The sequence below is a fragment of the Delphinus delphis genome, chromosome 6, assembly GCF_949987515.2.
Source record: "Delphinus delphis chromosome 6, mDelDel1.2, whole genome shotgun sequence".
Lineage (NCBI taxonomy): Eukaryota > Metazoa > Chordata > Mammalia > Artiodactyla > Delphinidae > Delphinus > Delphinus delphis.
The window spans coordinates 74,836,075-74,855,973 of NC_082688.1; the positions used below are offsets into that span (position 1 = coordinate 74,836,075).

The window sequence follows — 19,899 nt, forward strand, 5'->3', positions numbered from 1 at the left end:
CGCCGTTTTCCCTGTCTTCCAGAGGTATCGAGGTAACAGAAGTTAGTCCTCAAACATCGCGAGAGCATTTCACTCTCGCTTCACTGAGCGAAGGCCGAGGATTGGCCAATCAGGAGGAGGGGGCCTCACCGCGACCAGCCCCCGTTGCCGGGAGACGCGAAGGCAAGCGGCCACTAGGGGTTAGGCCTTGAGGGCCCAGGAAAGCTGCGCGCAGGTGAGCGGGGCGTCTCGGGTGAGCTAACGGGTTCGCGGGCCCGACTAGAGGGCTACGCGGTGGTGGAGGGCTCGGAAAGAAGTGCGAGTGCCCTTGAGTCGTGCGACTTCGCTCTTTCCGCGCCCCGCCGCGGAGCGACCTCCCTCCTTCCGCGCCCTCAGCGCTGGCGGAGGTGAGAAATCCCGATCCCTCTTTGCCTCCCTTGCCGATTATTTTAGCCTTGGAGATGCTGATGCGCTTCAAACAAAATAAATCCAGCTCTTAGGTGTTCTCCTCCGCCAAGGAAGTTCCATTTATAGTCCGGCAGAGCGTGAGGAGAGACCTCAAACAGTCCCTTGTGGAGACCTGCCAAGGCGAGACCAGAGGGAACGATTCGAGCGCCTCAAAGATAAAGTTCACTGTGGGCTGAGGGATTTTACGCGAAGTAATAATAGATTTCTGTCTGTTGGTCAGAGCGGAAGGGACTTAGCAACTTTCCACTTCTTCCTATATGTTAAAATGGTTGATTTGGGGAGGATAATGATTGTAATAATTAGGAACCAGATGTTTCATGTGAAGTATCTGGAATCGTCACAGCGGCTGTGCAAGCTAGAGCTCGCTTCCACACTGCAGATAGGGAAACACGTCCACAGGGGATAATATGGCTGGTAACTGACGGAGCTCCGTTAGCGTCCCTAAACTTTCTGGAACCTCTCTGGTTGTGTGAATAACCCCAGCGATTGTGTGAACATTTGAATGACTAACCCCGAAGTTAGTGGCATATTTGTTACTAGTGCCTCTCCCTTTTATTTTACCCGGTGGAACTGATCTAATGCTAACTAAACTTCTTCCACGATAGTAAAGCAGTGGCAAAGAAAATCAGGTGGAAATTCTATATATCGTACATTTTCTTAAATTTCCTCAGGAAAGCTGGATTAACACTGACTAATTCTGTTGGAAACAGGTTTATTGTATTAGCTTTCTCTGGGAGAAACCGTTTTGACCACAGATCTTGTCTGCCTTTCAAAAAGTTGTTTCATGAAACTCTCTTTTCTATTTGCAGTAATAATAGTAGTAATTTTACTACTTTGTCCGAAAAGTTCAAAATGGCAAGAAAATAGAATCACGGAGCTAGTTGGAATGGGAATGTTGTAAGTTTGGCGTGAACCTATTAAATATAAAGTGATAATGGGATATCTGAATAGAAATTCCCAATAAACAGTTGAAAACTTAGAATTGGTGCCCAGTTTAAAGGACAGAACAGGAGATACTGATTTATGAGTAAACAGCCTAGTTCAAGTTATAAGAAAAGGATGAAATATTATGGAGAGACGAGAAGTAATCCAAGGACTGATCATGAATGATGCTAAGGAAAGCCAGGGAAGAAGTACTGGGCATGGGCTATAGAAACTGAGAAACCATTTTAGTTCGAGAAATGATTTATTTCCTTTTTAATAATTTATTAAATTTTTGTAACTGGCAATGCCTTCATGTGGGAGGAAATTCAGACGGCACAAAAGAACAAAGTTTTTGCCTGGCCCTGAGATATATGCTGGGGATATAAAGATAAATAAGATCCAGCTCTTGCCTTCAAGGTAGAGAAATACTTAAGCAGATTATTTCAATTGGTGTGATAGGTCCTGGGCCAGAGATGTGTATGGATCCATCGTAGCATTTAGGTCAGCCCTGTAAGTTCAAATTGAAGAAGGTGGGGGTGGTTATGGTCTGGTCATTGAAGGATTCCTAGGGAGGATAACAGGCAAGATGTGTGTTATGCAAGGGGACCACTCAGGAGGCCAGTATAATAATCCACTTGAGTCCATGAGGCCATGAGCAGTACTGTAGGAATGGAGAGGAAGTTAGATTTTAAGCATTTAGGCATACAATCAGTAGTATTATTTCATTAGCTATGGGAAATGAGGGAGAGGGAGAAATCAAGGACTACGTTTCTGACTTGTGTGGCTAGAAGTTGGTACCAAGAGGAAGAGCAAATCTGGGGGAGATGACAATGAGTTTACATTTAAATATATTTATTTTGAAATACTGATGATATATTGAAGTGGAAATGTCAAGTAATTATTTGGATATAAACATCTTAGAGTGTGAGAAGTCAGGACTGGAGATACGGTGTTGTAGTCATTAGCTTATTGTTAAAACCCTGAGTGTAGATGAGGTGGCACAATGAGAGCTTAAAGAGGAAAAAGAAAAATAGACTGTGGATGATATCTTGAGAAATGCTGCTAATAAAGGCAGGTAGAATAAGATGGAGACTGAGAAAGGAGAAACAGAGGAGGGGAGTGTCACGGAGATGGTTTCATGTAGGAGTGGACACCAGTAACAGAGAGATGACATTTACATTCCTAGCTGCATTGGCAGGAACCATTTGAATGGAATAGTAGGAATCCAGGAGATAGAGGAAGTGGAAAAAGTAGAGAATAATGGATATAAGCTATTTTTTAGAGTTTGCCTGTGTAGAAAAAGGACATATAAGACTGTATTAAAGGTGGTTTCAGGATCAAGAAATTAGTTTTTAAGGTTAGGAAAGAATGGAACATGATAACAGACTGAAAGAAAGGAGAAAGTTTAAAGACATACGTAAGAGCTGGATAATGCCCCAAAGGAAATTGGGGCAGGCGTGAGGGAGAAGGAGGTTGGTAAGGAGAGGGAAGCTAATGTCCCAGAGGTATGGGATCAAGAGGATAAATCAGAATAGAGACTGATCTTGAATGAAAGAAAGGATGGCTATTGAGATTGGAGGTCAGGGTGGATATAGGAAAGTTTATGTGCTCCAAATGTGATAGATTTCATGTCTTAATTTTCTCAATTATGAAATTGAGTCACCTGCTGAGAGTGGCAGGAACAGACTTAATTAGAAAAGTGGTTAAGAATTGGAATCATCAAGGACGGAGTAGCTTATAAAGGATTAATAAAATAATTTCTGAGATGAGGGTCCATCTAAATTTGGTTACTATGGCTTTGCAGTTCTCCAGTCTGTATAGTCTTGGGATTTCCATCAACAGTGTTCAGCAGTCCAGGTTGAATGTAGAGAATGGTTTCTGATTTTGCCAGAACGGTTGAAGAAGAGTTCGAGGATGCAAATTTGTTGATGGTGCTCCTGAGACAGTAATTTAATATTGAGAAGGAAAGGAGTCCTTGAAACTGACCTCCTCAAGGTCACTAATGGTTTCTTGGATGGGGATTCCAATGGACATTTCAGTGTTCATCTTACTTGAATTCCCAGCAGAAAATGGCATTGACCATTCCTGCCTTTTCTTGGCATCTCTGACACATACTCCTGGTTTTTTGTTTGCTTTCTGAGTCTTTGTTTTCAGTCTCATACTAGTTTCTCCTCTTCTGTGCAATCTCTAGGTATTGACATTCCTGAGGCCAGAGTCTTGGGCACTCTTTCTCCATATTCTCTCTCTAGTTCAGTATCTTTAAAACTCTTTTGAACATGACCTATAATAGGACATATATTTTACATTATAGACCAGTATACACATATGTGTAAATTTATATAAATATAACTGAAAAAGAATTTAATGAAACAGTACTCTTCCTATGTGCAGTGAACTCCCTTGTATTTTCTGTTTTATTTCATATTTAAACCATATTGGTCATAACCTGCTAAATTGTTTTCATAAGCTACTAATAGGTTGTGACCCATAATTTTAAAATGCTATTTTAAATTATTAGCCCAAACTTTAAACAATAATATATTCTGATGGGTAAAGGAGGGGGCTGGTAAACTGGGAGAGAATGAGTGAATAAAGGAAATAGTTTAAGGGGAGGTGTAGTGAGAATAAAGGTGAGAAAAAGGTAGAAGGAGAGGAAATTAAGGCCAGAGAATAAAGTGTTTCAATTAAGATATTTGAGATGAAGCAATTCCAGATGATGACAAGCTCCAGCTCTGGCCATGGCTATGAATGACTAAAATAGAGTTGAAATAATTATTGAAATTTAGGTCAGGGAACTGTGAAGCTAGAATGTTACATATTGAATCCAGGATCCATATGGAAGTCATCCAGGATGTTGGTGGTACTGGAATAGAGGACTGTGAACAAAAGACTAGTAAACATGGGGGAGAGATTAGGAGGTCCCTAGATAAAAGCAACCAAGAAAGATGCAAGGCAATATAGTTGCATTATTTGGTCCTCAAAGGAAGAGAATCCTGTTTATTTTTTTAAAAACTTGGAAGAATAATGTTTTGACAGTGACATTGTGGAGCAAGGAGAGTGCGGTGTACTCCTTTGCTTTGGAATTGTGGGACAGGAAGCTAAAACAGCCTTCACTACCAAAAGCATTTTCAGGAGAAGACGGGAACCTGTTACGGCAAAGTGTAAAAGGAACTATTTATAATAGGATTGAGAATATAAAGGAGTTTATTATAGACCAGAAGTCACAGAGAAAATATCGGCAGAGAAGAAAGATACTGGTTTTGCCGGGAGAGAGAAAGCTTACTAGAGTATGGGATGAGAGTCCAAGAGAGAAAGATATCTAGAGGGGCTTGCATTTTGATAAGATAACAGGGAAATGAGGAGGGCATGTTGTAATAAATGACTTCATGGTTCTAAATAGAACATTAATGTCAAATCTGAACAGAATTAAAGCAAGCTCAACCTTGTACGTAGTGATACCTGCAATGGCAATTTGCAAGAAAAGTCATCATGGATTAAATGTTTGAAGGAAGGGTATGCAGGTCACTACTATCTTGCTACAGAAGATACCAAAGGAGACCTATTCCTTGTTTCCAAACAGTGGTTAAAGTGAGCAAGCAATGGCCAGTAATCACAAACCTTCAGCAGCTCGGCCTGTTTCTCGAGGTGGGATTGGATTGACAGGAAGGCCTCCTTCTGGAATACGGCCCCCATCAGGAAATATTCGAGTGGCAACTGGAGTAAGTTTAAAAATAATTGAATTATTATGCATATATCCTGGTAGAATTTGGAAAGCTTGTCTATAATAAGAGATTCTTCTTTGTTTTTCTTTATAAAGAAAACATATTATTATATAAGTATGTTTTTTGGAAAACATCTAGAAGTATAAATGTGGGAGAATGTTTGAAAGACACTGTTATGAGAAAGAGGCCTGCTCATGCTGATATTCAAATTTATTTTAAAGCTACAATAATTTAAGTGGTATAGTGTATTGGTGAACCAAGTGAAATGGAAAAGACCAGAAATGGAATTGGGCATGTAAGAATTTAATTAATGATTAAGGTGACATTTCAAATTAGTTGGAAAAACATGGAGTATTCAGTAGTGCACTCAAATAACTGGTACACCATTTTTTTTAAAAAACCAAGTCCCTCCCTCACACAGAATTCTAGATATTTTAGAAATTTTATATTTAAAAAATGAAACCATAAATGTATTAGAGGAAAATATGGGTAAGTATTTTGTATAAACTTGGCGTAGGCTAGGCCTTTGTAAAAATAACAGGAAACGTCGAGTACTGAAAAGGAAAGTATTTTTATATTTATATATTTGAATTTAAAAAAATTGAAAACATCATAAAAAGGTTAAAAGAAAAATGATAAACTGGTTAAAAAAAAGTATTTGCAACATATATGTCATACATAGAATTCAGACTCTTAAAATGAAAAAGGAAAGTTTACTCATTTGTAAAAGCTCTTTCTGTATTAAAGCTATAAATCCTATGTCCAATCAAAATTCCTTGAGATTTCTCTTGGGGTAGAGGAAGGAATATCATTGTAAAACTATTCTAGCATTCACTTAGAACGGTACAAAGGCAAAAATAAGAAAAAGTACAATACTCTAATATAAAAATATAAGAAGTAAAACAGTGTTCTGGTTGCTACAGCAGCCTAGAAACAAACTCTAGTAAATGTTAAGAGCTTAATGTAAGATAGAGAGTGTCATAAATCAGTGAATCAGTAAGAGAAACACACCACATTAGAAAGAATTGGTAAACTTTATAAGCTGATAATTCTAAGCAGAATAATATCCTGTAAGGATATTTATTACATTTTCATTATAATTATAATAGTGAAAATTTGAGAACAGCCTAAATGGCCTTACAACAGGTTAATCTTAAATAGATTATGACATGTCTATCCCTATAATCGGCTATTAAGTAGCCTTTAAAAATTATTTTCAAAATATATTTCAGGAAATAATATATCTTTATAGTACAGTATTAAGTGAAAAAAGCAGTGTGGTGTCCGTTTAACATAAAGATAGATATATATATATTTACATTTACATAGAAAGAAATGAATACACCAAAATATTCATAGTTATTTCTCTGATGCTCACAAGAGATGGTTTTGCCCATCTCAAGGTGCGTGTGAGGTACTCAAGCTCGGACGGTAGACTAATTGCAAACTAGAGATAATGTTGGGTCCTGTGTTTAAATCATAAGAAGAGCAGCAATTTTTGGAGGGAATAATTTTGTTAAAGTTAGGTTTTCTTAAAGTTTTAAGATTTTTCTAGAGTTTTAGGTAATATTATCAACATCATCATCAACTTATACTGAAATGATTTTTCTAAAGTCTTCATATATATGGTACTGAGCGAGGGTATCTTTTTCTATTATTCTAAGAGTAAGAATTTATGCTTGTTAAATATTTATAAAAGGAATCTGAAATATATTGGCCACCTACTGTTTGCCAGGTGCTTTAACTAATTTTTGCAGTTACTAAAATAGTAATGCTTGCTGTAAAACATGCAAAGGAAAAGTGTCAGAGTTCCCTCCTTCTACCCCAGGTATAACCATTGTCTAAGGTGTGATGTGTATCCTTCTAGACCTTTTTCTATCCATTTACAAACACTAACACACATCCATATATAATTGTATGGTTTTAGTATTTTCCAGAATGAGGACAGTGCTATATGTATACATTCTTATTTATCTTGTCCTTTTCTTTCAATAAGGTATTGTAAATATATTTCTGTGTGAACACATGAATACCTACTCCATTCTTTTCAATGTGTGCAGTTTTTGGGGTTTTTTTTGCGGTACGCGGGCCTCTCACTGTTGTGGCCTCTCCCGTTGTGGAGCACAGGCTCCGGATGCACAGGCTCAGCGGCCATGGCTCACAGGCCCAGCCGCTCCGCGGCATGTGGGATCCTCCCGGACCGGGGCACGAACCCGTGTTCCCTGCATCAGCAGGCAGACTGTCAACCACTGCGCCGCCAGGGGAAGCCCTGTGCAGTTTTAATTTATGCTTTCTTCTCTATACTTTCATCTGGTAAATTTTTTTTAAGTGATATAGTTATTTGAGTAGCTGTCATAATTATGCTTGCATAGAGCCAAAGAGGAAATTATTCAGAAGGTTTATCCAAGGAGAGATTTAGCATTCCTTCCCAAAAATCACTCAGGATAATCCTGAACTCATTTCATTTGAATTTGTAGTTGACAGTATTCCTGTATACAATGTATTCTTTGGAATGTGTTACTGTTCCTGGCCCCCATACTCAAATTAATTACCAAGTACTTCTCAGAGTCACTTGAGAACTATGTTAGCTGATAGAATTTGAGGCTACCAGCTAAAAGAATTAAAAACAATCAAAATCAACCAGAATGGTTGTATCTAAACTCTATCTAAAATTTCTACTACATATTTAAATCTACTAGTTTATTCTTTGACAGAGAGTGAGAAAAAAGAAAAGAGGGAAAGGAAGATAAACAAAAGAAGGATATCTTGGAACAGTTTCAGGCTGTCCTTTATACCTTCCCATGCCTGTACATACTATATGAACTGACAAGAAGGGAGTCTTTTGACCTTTCCTCAGGGTGTATAATATTACATTAGATTCTGCAGACCTGAAGTAGAGAATCATGTAGAGTAATAATATGAATGCTTGCTGAATGATGGAAACTCTTTAATACTTATATGGCTATCTTGTGATGTAATTATATCTTTTTTTCTCAAGATGAAAATTTCTTTATTTTTTTCTGATTTTAATGGTAATATATACTTACTGTAATGATGTTGAAAATATGAAATTATATAAAACATAAAATAAAAATGAACTATTATATCATTATATAGGGGTAAACTTTGTTACTATTTTTTAATGTAATCCTCCAGACTTTATTTTACAAAAATGGAATTATAACCATTTCCTATGATTAAATAAGAACAAATAGGTGGACATTTTGCTCCTTTCCAGTTTGGGAGTACTATAAATACATCTACACATAGAATTTTAAATTTTAAAGCAATGTATTATTTAATTATCATAGAATTTTAGAGGTTAATTTTATTTAATATTTCAGACATTTAAAATATAAGGAAAATTTTACAAATTATATAGAATCTTAGTTTTTTTTAATATTCTCTTTGCAGTCTTAACAATATTAGAGGCACAGTCTTTTTCTTGTTTATTAAAACTGAATCTTGTTTGTCATTTAGATGCCACCTGGAACAGCAAGACTGGGCTCTCGTGGTGGTCCCATAGGGACAGTAGGAGTTCTGTCCTCTCAAATCAGAGTTGCTGATCGTCCTGTGACACAACAAGGTTTGAGTGGAATGAAAACTGGGATGAAAGGTATCTATTTTAAGAAGATGAGTATATTTTGTACAAGTATTACAGTATCATGTTACTAAATCAGAATTGTAGACTGAAAGAGGCTATTTTACTCAATTCTTATTCCTTGATTCACAAAATTGTAAGGGTTAAATAAAAGAATGAATGTGAAAATTCATTGTGAACTAGGGAGTTATATACATATATTAACTATTTTAATCTTCATTTTTCTTAACATAAAAGTTTGCTATAACTTTTCCTAAATTGAAGTATAGTTGATTTACAATGTCATGTTAATTTCAGGTGTACAGCATAGTGATTCAGTTATATATACATACATATGTATATATATACTCCTTTTCAGATTCTTTTCCCTTATAGGTTTTTACAAAATATTAAGTATAGTTTCTTGTGCTATACAGTAGGTTCTTGTTGGTAAACTTTGCTATAACTTGAAGAAATTTGAAATAATTTGAAGAAAAGAAAAGCTCAGGAATAAAAATTAGCTTTCTAGTACTATATAGAAATATTCTGAAATACTTTTTTGTTTTTGGTTTCTATACCAAAGTGACACTGGTAAGGTACTTGTGTATTGATGAGTAGTGAATCAAGAATTGTTACTTTTGGTAATAATATTCCATTATAATGCTTAAGTAAGGAAGTGAGGCTAACACATAGATTTATGTACTACATCTCTCATTATGCCTCTCTGTGTTTAGAAAGGCATAATAATATATGTTATGATTCAGAAAGTTGGTCTATAATATATATATAATTCAAAGCACGGTGAACTGTTTTATAATGAGCTTTTTATTTTCTGTATTTGTGCAAATGACTTATCAGGGATGAAGATACTCTACTGGTACAAAATTAATTATAAGATGTCATACTACATTCTGTAATACAGTATATCATGCCTTTCAGGAGACTTAAATTTTCTTACTTGTATTATAATACCCTTAGCTCACTAAATATTAAAAACCAATTGATTACTGGACTTCCCTGGTGGTCCAGTGGTTAAGACTCCATGCTTACGATGCATGGGGTGTGGGTTCAATCCCTGGTTGGGGAGTAAGATCCTACAAGCTGTGTGGCGTGGCCAAAAGATGAGAAAAAAAAAAACAATTGATTATTTAGAAATGCTTGCTTAATAATTATCAATACTGTGAAGGAAAATGAGTCAAAATTTTGTAGTTGTTTAGTCTTTAAAAATGTCTTCATAGAAGTGTTTATGTTTAATATTATTTAAAAACAAGGGTAGAAACATACTACAATTCTATAGAGAATTCATCAAATTTTATTACTGTATTAATTTCTCCTTTAAAACAGAACCAGTATCATTTAAGATAGTAATTTTCTACTTCAAAGCCTTGTGCGAAAGAGTTCTGATTGTTACCATCATGCACCACTGTCTGCTGTGACTTTTGCTCTTACCTGTTCCAGTTTCTCATTTCCCATTCTAGTGAGACATTCTCTCCCTCTTCTCAGTATAGACCTCAGTCAGTACTCCCTAGCCGTTTCTCTCATGCCTTGCAGGGCACTTTACCTCTCTCCAGGTTTGGGACATTTAACCTAGGAATACTTTTTTAGTCCTACTGAAATGTAAGATTATGTTTCTTTCTAAAAAGTCTCTGAAAAAATTATGTAAAATCATAATATCTTGCCTACATTGAGAAATTTGTAGTCTAAATCTGCACTGTCCATTATGATAGCCAATAGGTATATGTGGCTATTTAAATTTAAATTAATTAAAATTAGGTAAAATAAAAATACACTTCCCAGTAGCACCAGCCATATTTCAAGTGGTCAGTATTCCCATGCAGCTACTTTATTGGACAGTGCTGCTATAGAATATTTCCATTGTTGCAGAAAGTTCTTTTGGTTAGCCCTGTTCTAGACCCCCTTAGACCCAGTTTCCATTCAGCCAACCTGACCTGTAGAATCCACTGTTTTTGTTTTTGTTTTTTTGAGTCCATTGTCCTGACACTCTTTGTGGTCTTAATTCAAGCTTCCATTATGTCATGATGCTAAGATATTAGTTCTCTTTTCTATTTCAGTGCTTCTTCCTTATTTTCAGATTTATTGGGGCATTTGTCAGTATTATTAGAGAGCTGTTGAGTGTAATTCTGGTTGTGCTTTGGATTTGCTATTTTGGTGGCATTTTCAAACTGAACACTAATACTTAAAAAAATGTTTTTTAGGTCCCCAGAGGCAAATTTTAGACAAATCTTATTATCTTGGGCTTCTTCGGTATGTTAAATACTTTTTTTCTATGCATGATCATGAAGTTTTAACTACGGTACTTATTAAGATAATTAGGTTGTAAAGCAATTATACTCCAATAAAGATGAAAAAAAGATAATTAGGTGTCTGTTAATTCCTAAGAATTTTGTATTCTAACATCATTTTTGGTTAATTTGGCTGTAAATAGATGTCATCACAAAATGTGGTGATACAGTTAGGCTGAGGTTTTAAATTTTATGTATTTGAATGTATGTGAACTATATATTTCAAGTTCACTGTTTTTCATTTAATAATAATAATCTTTTATGCTTCTTTCACTAGTTATTCTGAAATATATTATTCATACATATATGAATAATATATTATTATGTATTAATGATATCTGTATTAATGGTAAAATATATATGCTTATTTATAATAAGCATATATGTATTAATATATATGTATTAATGATAAAATATATATGCTTATTTAATATATTTAGTACAGAGTTTTAAGTAGGTATGTATTTGGTCAGTTGCTATAAATGTGGCCTAATTTTAGTTAATTCATAAGCTTTGTTATATATCTCTAAGTATGCAGCTCTAAATTAAGAACTCTTTTCTCTTTCTATACCTACCTTTTTCTCTGCTCAGGTGTCCTACTTTCTTATCTCCATTTTTCCATTACACTTTGTTTTCTTGTTGGCTCATCCTCTATATCTTCTTTCTCTCTGACTTGCATTCCATTTAATGCATCCTTGTATCGTGTCCTGAAAGCTCTGTTTTCTTTCTTAGTCCTTCTTAATTCTTTTGTTGTTCAATTACCTGAATCCTTTTGATTCTCAAACTCCAGAAGGCAATAGGAGAAGGGTAGGTTTTCTCCATCTGTCCTCAAAGTTGACATCAGTAAGAAAGATAGTGAGGCCATCAGTTGAATTGCATCTTTTGATATCCAGCCACTTTTTAATCAAAAGAAGGGAAGGTGATAGAGCTGTTTCTCATCATTGCATTGCCTCTCTTCTCCAGGATTTGTGCTTCTGTATTAAAAAATAGTTTTACCTATTTGTGTAGTTGACTGTAGAGCGGTGGTTCTCAGTTGGCAGTGATTTTGCCCCCCAAGGAACATTTGGCAATTTTTAGACACATTTTTAGTTGTCATAATTAGGTTTGGGGGGTGTGCCACTGGCATCCAGACCAGAGATGCTGTTAAACATCCTACAGTGCACAGAATACCACCCCCCTACCAAAGTATTATTCAAAGACCTAAAATGTCAATAGTGCTGCTCTTGAGAAACCCTGTCCTAGAGGGTAGCAAGAGCTGTAAGGGTGACAATTAGGTATCTACTTCTGTCTTAGATTGTACCAGTTTGCCCAGGTTTCCATACCAGTACTGTTTCATCTTTTTTAATAAATAGAGAACCTGTATCAGTTTATCAGTTGGGATATACCTCCTTAATCAAATAAGCCACTTAAATTGTTTTTCTTTTTTTAGTGAAATTTCACAAAACCATTTATATTATTGTTACACATTTATGAAAAGTTTGTTTTGTTTAACTAGAGACTGTTTTCTGGATTGGAAGTATTACTGACTTTTTAATTTCTTTTCACTTAGAAGTAAAATAAGTGAACTTACAACAGAAATCAATAAACTTCAGAAAGAAATAGAAATGTACAATCAAGAGAATTCAGTATATTTGTCATATGAAAAGAGGTGAGTAATTTTGCAGTTAAAGTATGCAAGATATGTTTTTATTATGAGTAACATTTAATGTAGTATGTATCAGGAGTTTAATACTGAATTTGTAGTTATACATAATATTCATAATGTTCATCTGCCTATTTCTGTATTTATGAATGTTTTTATTTTATGTTTCCAGAGCTGAGACTTTAGCTGTTGAAATCAAAGAGTTTCAAGGACAACTAGCAGACTACAACATGGTATTTGTTCTTTTCTGAATCTCTTTTGAATATTTTCATTGTTTTTTACCAGTTTAAAAAATGTTATTTTAAATACCAAATAATACATGAATACATGCGTAGTGAGAAAGATTGAAACCATAGAAAGTGTAGATATTAAAGTTTCGCTTTGCTTTCTCCCTCCTTTCCCTCCCCAGAAATAATTTGGCTTAACAGATTGATAAGTATTCTTCAAGCCTTTAAAAAAAAAAAAAAAAAAGAATTTATCAATACTTAAAAATACAGAAACATGCACACATTTTTTCCCTAACAATGTTAAAATAATAATTTTTAAAGTAGATAAAATTTATTGGGTACTAGCAATGTCATTACTTTAAAAATGTTTTTGTCTTTCTATGGAGTGTTGTCATCATGAAATTTTAAAAATTTAATTACTTAGTCCACAAATTACCTTCATCAGTATGTTTCATTCAAAATACAGTGTTTGCCTTCTGTCAAAATAGAGTATCTAACATAAACATAGTTTTGCTTCCTAATGTGGACTTCCAGAAGATGATTCCTAATGTGGATTTACAAAAGAAATGATCCCGTTGGCAGTGTTGATTACTGCCTCAATCTTTGGGGTAATCTTGGCCCCATGAAAATTTCTAGTGGCAAAATTTTCTTCCTTCCTACTCTGTAGGTACTTTAGGCAGCAGTGGTCTCTGGACTTATTGAAAACTTTTATCTCACTTCTCCAACTAAAAAATAGCGTTACAGGGCTTCCCTGGTGGCGCAGTGGTTGAGAGTCCGCCTGCCGATGCAGGGGACACGGGTTCGTGACCCGTTCCGGGAAGATCCCACATGCCGCGGAGCGGCTAGGCCCGTGAGCCGTGGCTGCTGAGCCTGCGCGTCCGGAGCCTGTGCTCCGCAATGGGAGAGGCCACAACAGTGAGAGGCCCACGTACCACAAAAAAAAAAAAAAAAAAAATAGTGTTACGCAAAATAAGAAACATGCCACCATAACGGTTAGGTGAATTATGATATACCTACTTGATATTGTTACATTGTACTCATAAACAAAATTTCTCTGATTATAGTATATTGTAATTTTCACATTTGTTGGACTTTATAATCCATAATATTCTGTAAATGATGTTCTGTTCTAAATATGAGAAAAATAGTTTTTTTGTTTGTTTGTTTTTGTTTTTGCGGTACACGGGCCTCTCACTGTTGTGGCCTCTCCTGTTGCAGAGCACAGGCTCCTGATGCGCTGGCTCAGCGGCCGTGGCTCATGGGCCCAGCCGCTCCGCGGCATGTGGGATCTTGCCGGAACGGGGCACTAACCCGCGTCCCCTGCATCGGCAGGCAGACTCTCAACCACTGCACCACCAGGGAAGCCCGAAAAATAGTTTTTTATAAAATATAAAAAGACATTAGATGAAAGGGATTTTTAGTTGTACTAGAATGCATTAGGTAAGTTACTTAATATAAAAATATTAATAACATGTAAAATATGCTGTTTGTAGGTTTTTCTCTGATACAGAGAAAGCAGTTAGTTAGCCAGGTATCTAACATATAGTAAGGTCTCAATAAATATTAGAGCTCATTAGCACTTATTATTCATACCACAAGTGAAAACGTGATATATAGTAATTTATATTATATTAGGAAAGCTTAGTCTTTTAAAATCAATTACATCCAAATAGTTTGCTTTTAGTAGCCTCCTGTTCAGATTCTGGCTCTACAACTTGCTAAATTTCTGTATCTGCAAAATGTGGACAAAATATCTACTTCATAGGGTAATTGTGAAAATTAAGTGAAATAATACATCTAATAAGTTCAGAACAGGGTTTGGTACAAGGTAAATAGATAAATATGTTTGCTATTCCTGTCATTGCCTAACTCTTTGAAGTACGCTAACTAGTGTTCTGTTTGTGCCTTGCCCTGTTTTTTTTTAAATTTTTTTTTTAATTTTTAGAAGACCAAGAAAATCATTTTACATTTACACTGGTGTAAATTTGTAAATCCGTTAACACTCCTCCCCCCTGAAAAAAAAAAAAAAAGAGAGAGTGTGAGATCTTCCCCCAGATTTTGTCTTCTCAACATCCTTCTTTATAAGCTCAGACATCTTTTCAGAGCAGACAAAGCTCTTTGAGGTACGATCGGCAGGAAGAGTAGTTCATTACTGCCTACTTTTCCACCCTAAAGACGTAGTTTATTGATTGCCGTAATTCATAGTATATGCTTACTTAGATAGCTCAATATTTGTTTTTGTCTTAGAATGTAAAGTACTTGGAAGTATTAATACTTAAATGACTACTCATTAGTTGTAAGATTGAATACCTATATTATGGATTACAGAGAAAATTTATGAAGACTAATATAATATGGTTTTTTTGTACTTTTCTTTTTAGTTGGTAGATAAACTTAATACCAATACTGAAATGGAAGAAGTAATGAATGATTACAACATGGTAAGAAAATTTATAAGTATAAGCAATAGATCTACATTGCCTCTAAAACAAAGCATTTATATGTAGAAATAATTTGATAAAACCTTATGTACCTTGGAGATAGGTATTACTCTGATCCTAAATACTACTGTTATAGTTGAGTTCCTTTAGTTGCTCTTTTAAAATTTCTTCCTGTTGGTTGGCTCTCCCAAGTGGATGCTTCAGTGTCTTTCTGCAAGGCTGTGTTTAAACTGGTCTCTCACTAAGCATTAGTTAGGGAGTCCCGTCTACATATATATTATGTATATAAATTAGTTTCTATATAAATTAGTATATATATATACTAATTGTATATAAATTAGTTTGCAATACTTCTGGTTTAACATTTGTGCAAATGGAGCTGAGTACTCAATGAAGAGTTTTATTAGAAAGGGAGAAAATGAATAGTTACCATATGATGCCAGACATAATACTACTTTTGATTAGTAAATGAGAATTTATGTTCAGTGGTCTTGGATTATTTGGTAGAAAACAGTAAAATGATAATTGCTAGCTTAATTGATTATAAATATTTGGAAAAAAATAACATACAACTTATAGCATAGTTTATAATTTATTTATACAATCAAAGACTATTTTATAAAAGCATAGGATTTATAAAATGACTTTTCTAAATTGGGATTCTATTAATAAAAGCAATGATAATGTAGTGAAATTATTCTTAGCTTTAAAACACAGGAGAATTCCCAATTTAAAAATTGTATTTTTAATGCCAAATGTGAAAAAGTAAAATCTTTGTGTTTTCTTAGTTTTTTCGGATGGGTCCAAATTCTAGGCTGAATATGCACAGGTAGAGTCAACTAGGAGTACTCAGGTAAAATCCTAAATGATTTAAGAATGCAACTTGCATTGGGTGTAAATTTAACATATTACTAATCAACTATTGAATACTTAAAAAAATCTTGAAATTCTGTTTACATTAATGAAGTTTACATTAGATTACTTGACAGATCAGTAAACAGTGAATATTTTTGGTGTGAGATTACAGTGCCTGTGAAAAAGACCATTTGTTTGTATTTGGTGTTTGTAGTGGTTTGTTAAATGAAGCATACTGTATTTTTTAAAACTTTGCCTGTGGCATTATGATTATTATAATAATCTCTAATTGGTTCATAATCAGAACAACCTTTAAAGAGATAGTTTGGCCTAATGGTAATTTTTATCAATAACTTTTGTGTTAACTCTTTATTCAGCTTAAAGCTCAAAATGATCGAGAAACACAAAGTATGGATATTATATTTACTGAGAGACAAGTGTGAGTACACTCTGTTTAGAAATCAAACAGATTTATAAGTGACTTGTATAAGGTAGTTTACCTTCTGAGCCATTTATTTCTTTACAATTTTGTTAATTGGTTTTCCCTGATGTATTTTTTATTTTAAAAAGTTGAATATTTGCAATACAAATTGTATTGTTTATGTATCTTATCTTCATTCAGAGAAATAAAATTTCTACGTCTTGGAGTTTAAAATCTAAGATGGATAAGAACATCTTCATCTCTACCATTTGCAATTTTAACTTGAACTCTTTTTTTTAAAAGATTTGTTTATTATTTATTTATTTTTGGCTGCGTCGGGTCTTTTTTTTTTAACATCTTTATTGGAGTATAATTGCTTTACGATGGTGTGTTAGTTTCTGCTTTATAACAAAGTGAATCAGCTATGCATATACATATATCCTGATATCTCCTCCCTCTTGCGTCTCCCTCCCACACTCCCTATCCCACCCCTCTAGGTGGTCACAAAGCACCGAGCTGATCTCCCTGTGCTATGTGGCTGCTTCCCACTAGCTATCTATTTTACGTTTGTTAGTGTATATAAGTCCATGCCGCTCTCTCACTTCGTCCCAGCGTAATGCGTCGGGTCTTAGTTGCGGCACACGGGATCTTTGTTGAGGCATGCAGGATCTTTCATTGCGGCATGCAGGCTCTTCATTGTGGTGCACAGGCTTCTCTCTAGTTGTGGCATGCAGGTTCCAGAGCACGTGGGCTCTCTAGTTTACGGCACGTGGGCTTTAGTTGAGGCACGTGAGCTCAGTAGTTGTGGCACGCAGGCTTAGTTGTCCCGCTGCATGTGGGATATTAGTTCCCCGACCAGGGATCTAACCCTCCCGCCCTGCATTATAAGATGGATTCTTTACCACCGGACCACCAGGGAAGTCCCTAACCTGAGCTTTTTAACTAATTCAAATTATGAGATTTAAGCCCCAGTCTAATGAAATGCACATTATTATTCAGTGGGCTATTTATGTTATTTCATTATTCAATTATTAATTGATAATTAGTTGTTATATTAGTAATCTAATCATAGATGTAGATTATTTGTGCATCTTTATATATAACCTGGTTAAAGACCAAATACCAAGTAACTTTGAGTTTCGTTATAAGGTAAATGTGGCAGTGACAGTAATGTCTACAAAGATAATAAATGGATGTAGTGTAGTTATCTTAGCCCATTTGGGCCGCTATAACAAAATATCATAGACTTGGTTACTTATAAACAACAGGAATTTATTGCTCACAGTTCTGGAGGCTGGGAAGTCCAAGATCAAGGCACCAGTATAGTCCTATTCTGGTGAAGGCCCTCTTACTGGTTCATACCTAGCACCTTATCAAGGTATCATCACATGGTGGAAGGGGCTATGGAGGTTTGTGGGATCTCTTTTTTTTTTTTTTTTTTCCAGTACACGGGCCTCTCACGGTTGTGGCCTCTCCCGTTGCGGAGCACAGGCTCCAGACGCGCAGGCTCAGTTGCCATGGTTCACGGGCCCAGTCGCTCCGCGGCATGTGGGATCTTCCCAGACCGGGGCACGAACCCATGTCCCCTGCATCGGCAGGTGGACTCTCAACCACTGCGCCACCAGGGAAGCCCTGTGGGATCTCTTTTATAAGGGCCCTAATCCCATTCAGGAGGACTCCACCCTTATGACCTAATCACCTCCCAAAGGCCCCAACCTGCTAATACCATTACCTTTGGTGGTTAGGATTTCAACATATGAATTTTGGAGGGACACAAATATTCAGACAACAGCATTAGTTAACATAATTATTCTTTATCGACTTTTTGATCTTAATTACTGTCTAAAGCAGTGCAAACAGAAGATGAGCTATTTTGTACATACTAATACTGCACACATTTTGTTCCATAAACTTATCAATATCAATTTCCTTGAGAGCAAGGATAATAATTAACCAAAATTATGTAACATCAAACATACTGTCATATTACCTCTGCATGTACAGTAAATATTTGATGAAGAATAGGATTTTAAATATAAGGATGAACTATTTGAAAGATAAATGTAATTTTCTATTGATGAAAAACAAAGGAATCTCATTTTCCCCGTCTATCATTTGATGCTACTGTAAAGTGCTATCTTTTTTTTTTTTTGGCTACACTGGGTATTAGTTGCGGCATCTGGGATCTAGTTCCCTGACCAGGGATTGAACTCAGGCCCCCTACATTGGTAGCGCGGAGTCTTAACCACTGGACCACCAGGGAAGTCCCTAAAGTGCTATCTTAAAAATTACAAATATACTGGAAGTCTCTTCCCTTTTACAAAGAAAATTCCATATTCATGGTGACCAAGCACTTACTTGAAAACTTCCTTTTGTTTTTGTTCTGGTTTTAGACCATTTAGCAAATATTTATCATTTACTACATATAAAATACTTTCCTAGGTACCTAAAGAATAAGAAATAATAAGCTATACCCTGTTGAGGACCTTATATAGTTTAGAACATTTAGGTCCTCATTTATTTCATCATTTATCTGAAAAGTTATATGATACCCAGGTCAGATTTATAAATATTATATGTACATGTTTTATAGATATTTTATCCAAAAAGATAACTCCCAGATTATAAATTTAAGAATTTCATAGGTTTTTATGTCTACTTGGTTCATTTGATTAAGGAAAATGTTCTTAAAATAAGGTACTTTGTCCTGAAAATGTCAGCAGTTTCAAAACTTAATATCTGTAGTTTGTAACTAAGGCTGAGTGAAATAGGTTCTACTGACCCTTTAACAGGAAATTTAAATTAATAACAAATTATTTTTATAAAGTTTATTTTTATATATCACAGGATAGATTTATTTCATGTGTTAATCAGATAGCCAACATCTTAATAACACGAGACTTTACCTTGACTCTGTACATTCAAAGGGAGCAGGAAATGTCATACCTTGAGAAAGCAGGTATAAAAATCTTGTTTTTATTCTCTTCTCTTTTAGTACCACCATTTACTGTGGTATGAGACCATCTAGTTTATTATGGAACACCTATTTTTAATAAATTGGTTATAGTATATAGCTTCAATATGTTACTATGACACCTGTGGCTTTAATTCAGTTTCATGTGCCTGCTTGAACTAATGATTCTCTTCCAATTCTAATGTCTACAGTTTTCTAGTTTGGTGTTAGCTAAAATCATTTATCCGTTAAAAATATATGAAATTATAATTTTAAACCCATTTATTTTTCTTTGTTTAGTCAGATATCTATTGAATACCCAATATTTAATTATAAGAGGCTTTTGAATGTAAGAGATGAAAGGTAGTTTTTGCTCATTCATGA

At 35.1% G+C, this 19,899-nt stretch overlaps 1 protein-coding gene across 3 annotated transcripts in view; it reads left to right on the forward strand.

The window, feature by feature from the left end:
- The first annotated feature begins 140 nt into the window (after window positions 1-140).
- The window catches only part of IFT74 (intraflagellar transport 74), a 78,958-nt gene continuing 59,199 nt past the window's right edge, over window positions 141-19,899 (forward strand). Inside the window, exons 1-8 of one of the 3 annotated variants that reach the window (XM_060014858.1) lie at window positions 141-214; window positions 4,952-5,090; window positions 8,574-8,709; window positions 10,890-10,938; window positions 12,526-12,624; window positions 12,791-12,851; window positions 15,227-15,286; window positions 16,519-16,580. In XM_060014858.1, the coding sequence (XP_059870841.1) occupies window positions 4,971-5,090; window positions 8,574-8,709; window positions 10,890-10,938; window positions 12,526-12,624; window positions 12,791-12,851; window positions 15,227-15,286; window positions 16,519-16,580 (587 nt within the window). In that variant the 5' untranslated portion in view covers window positions 141-214; window positions 4,952-4,970. Of the gene's footprint in view, window positions 215-282; window positions 387-4,951; window positions 5,091-8,573; window positions 8,710-10,889; window positions 10,939-12,525; window positions 12,625-12,790; window positions 12,852-15,226; window positions 15,287-16,518; window positions 16,581-19,899 lie in introns of those variants that run through there. The other 2 variants (XM_060014857.1, XM_060014859.1) reach the window with 2 other exon arrangements.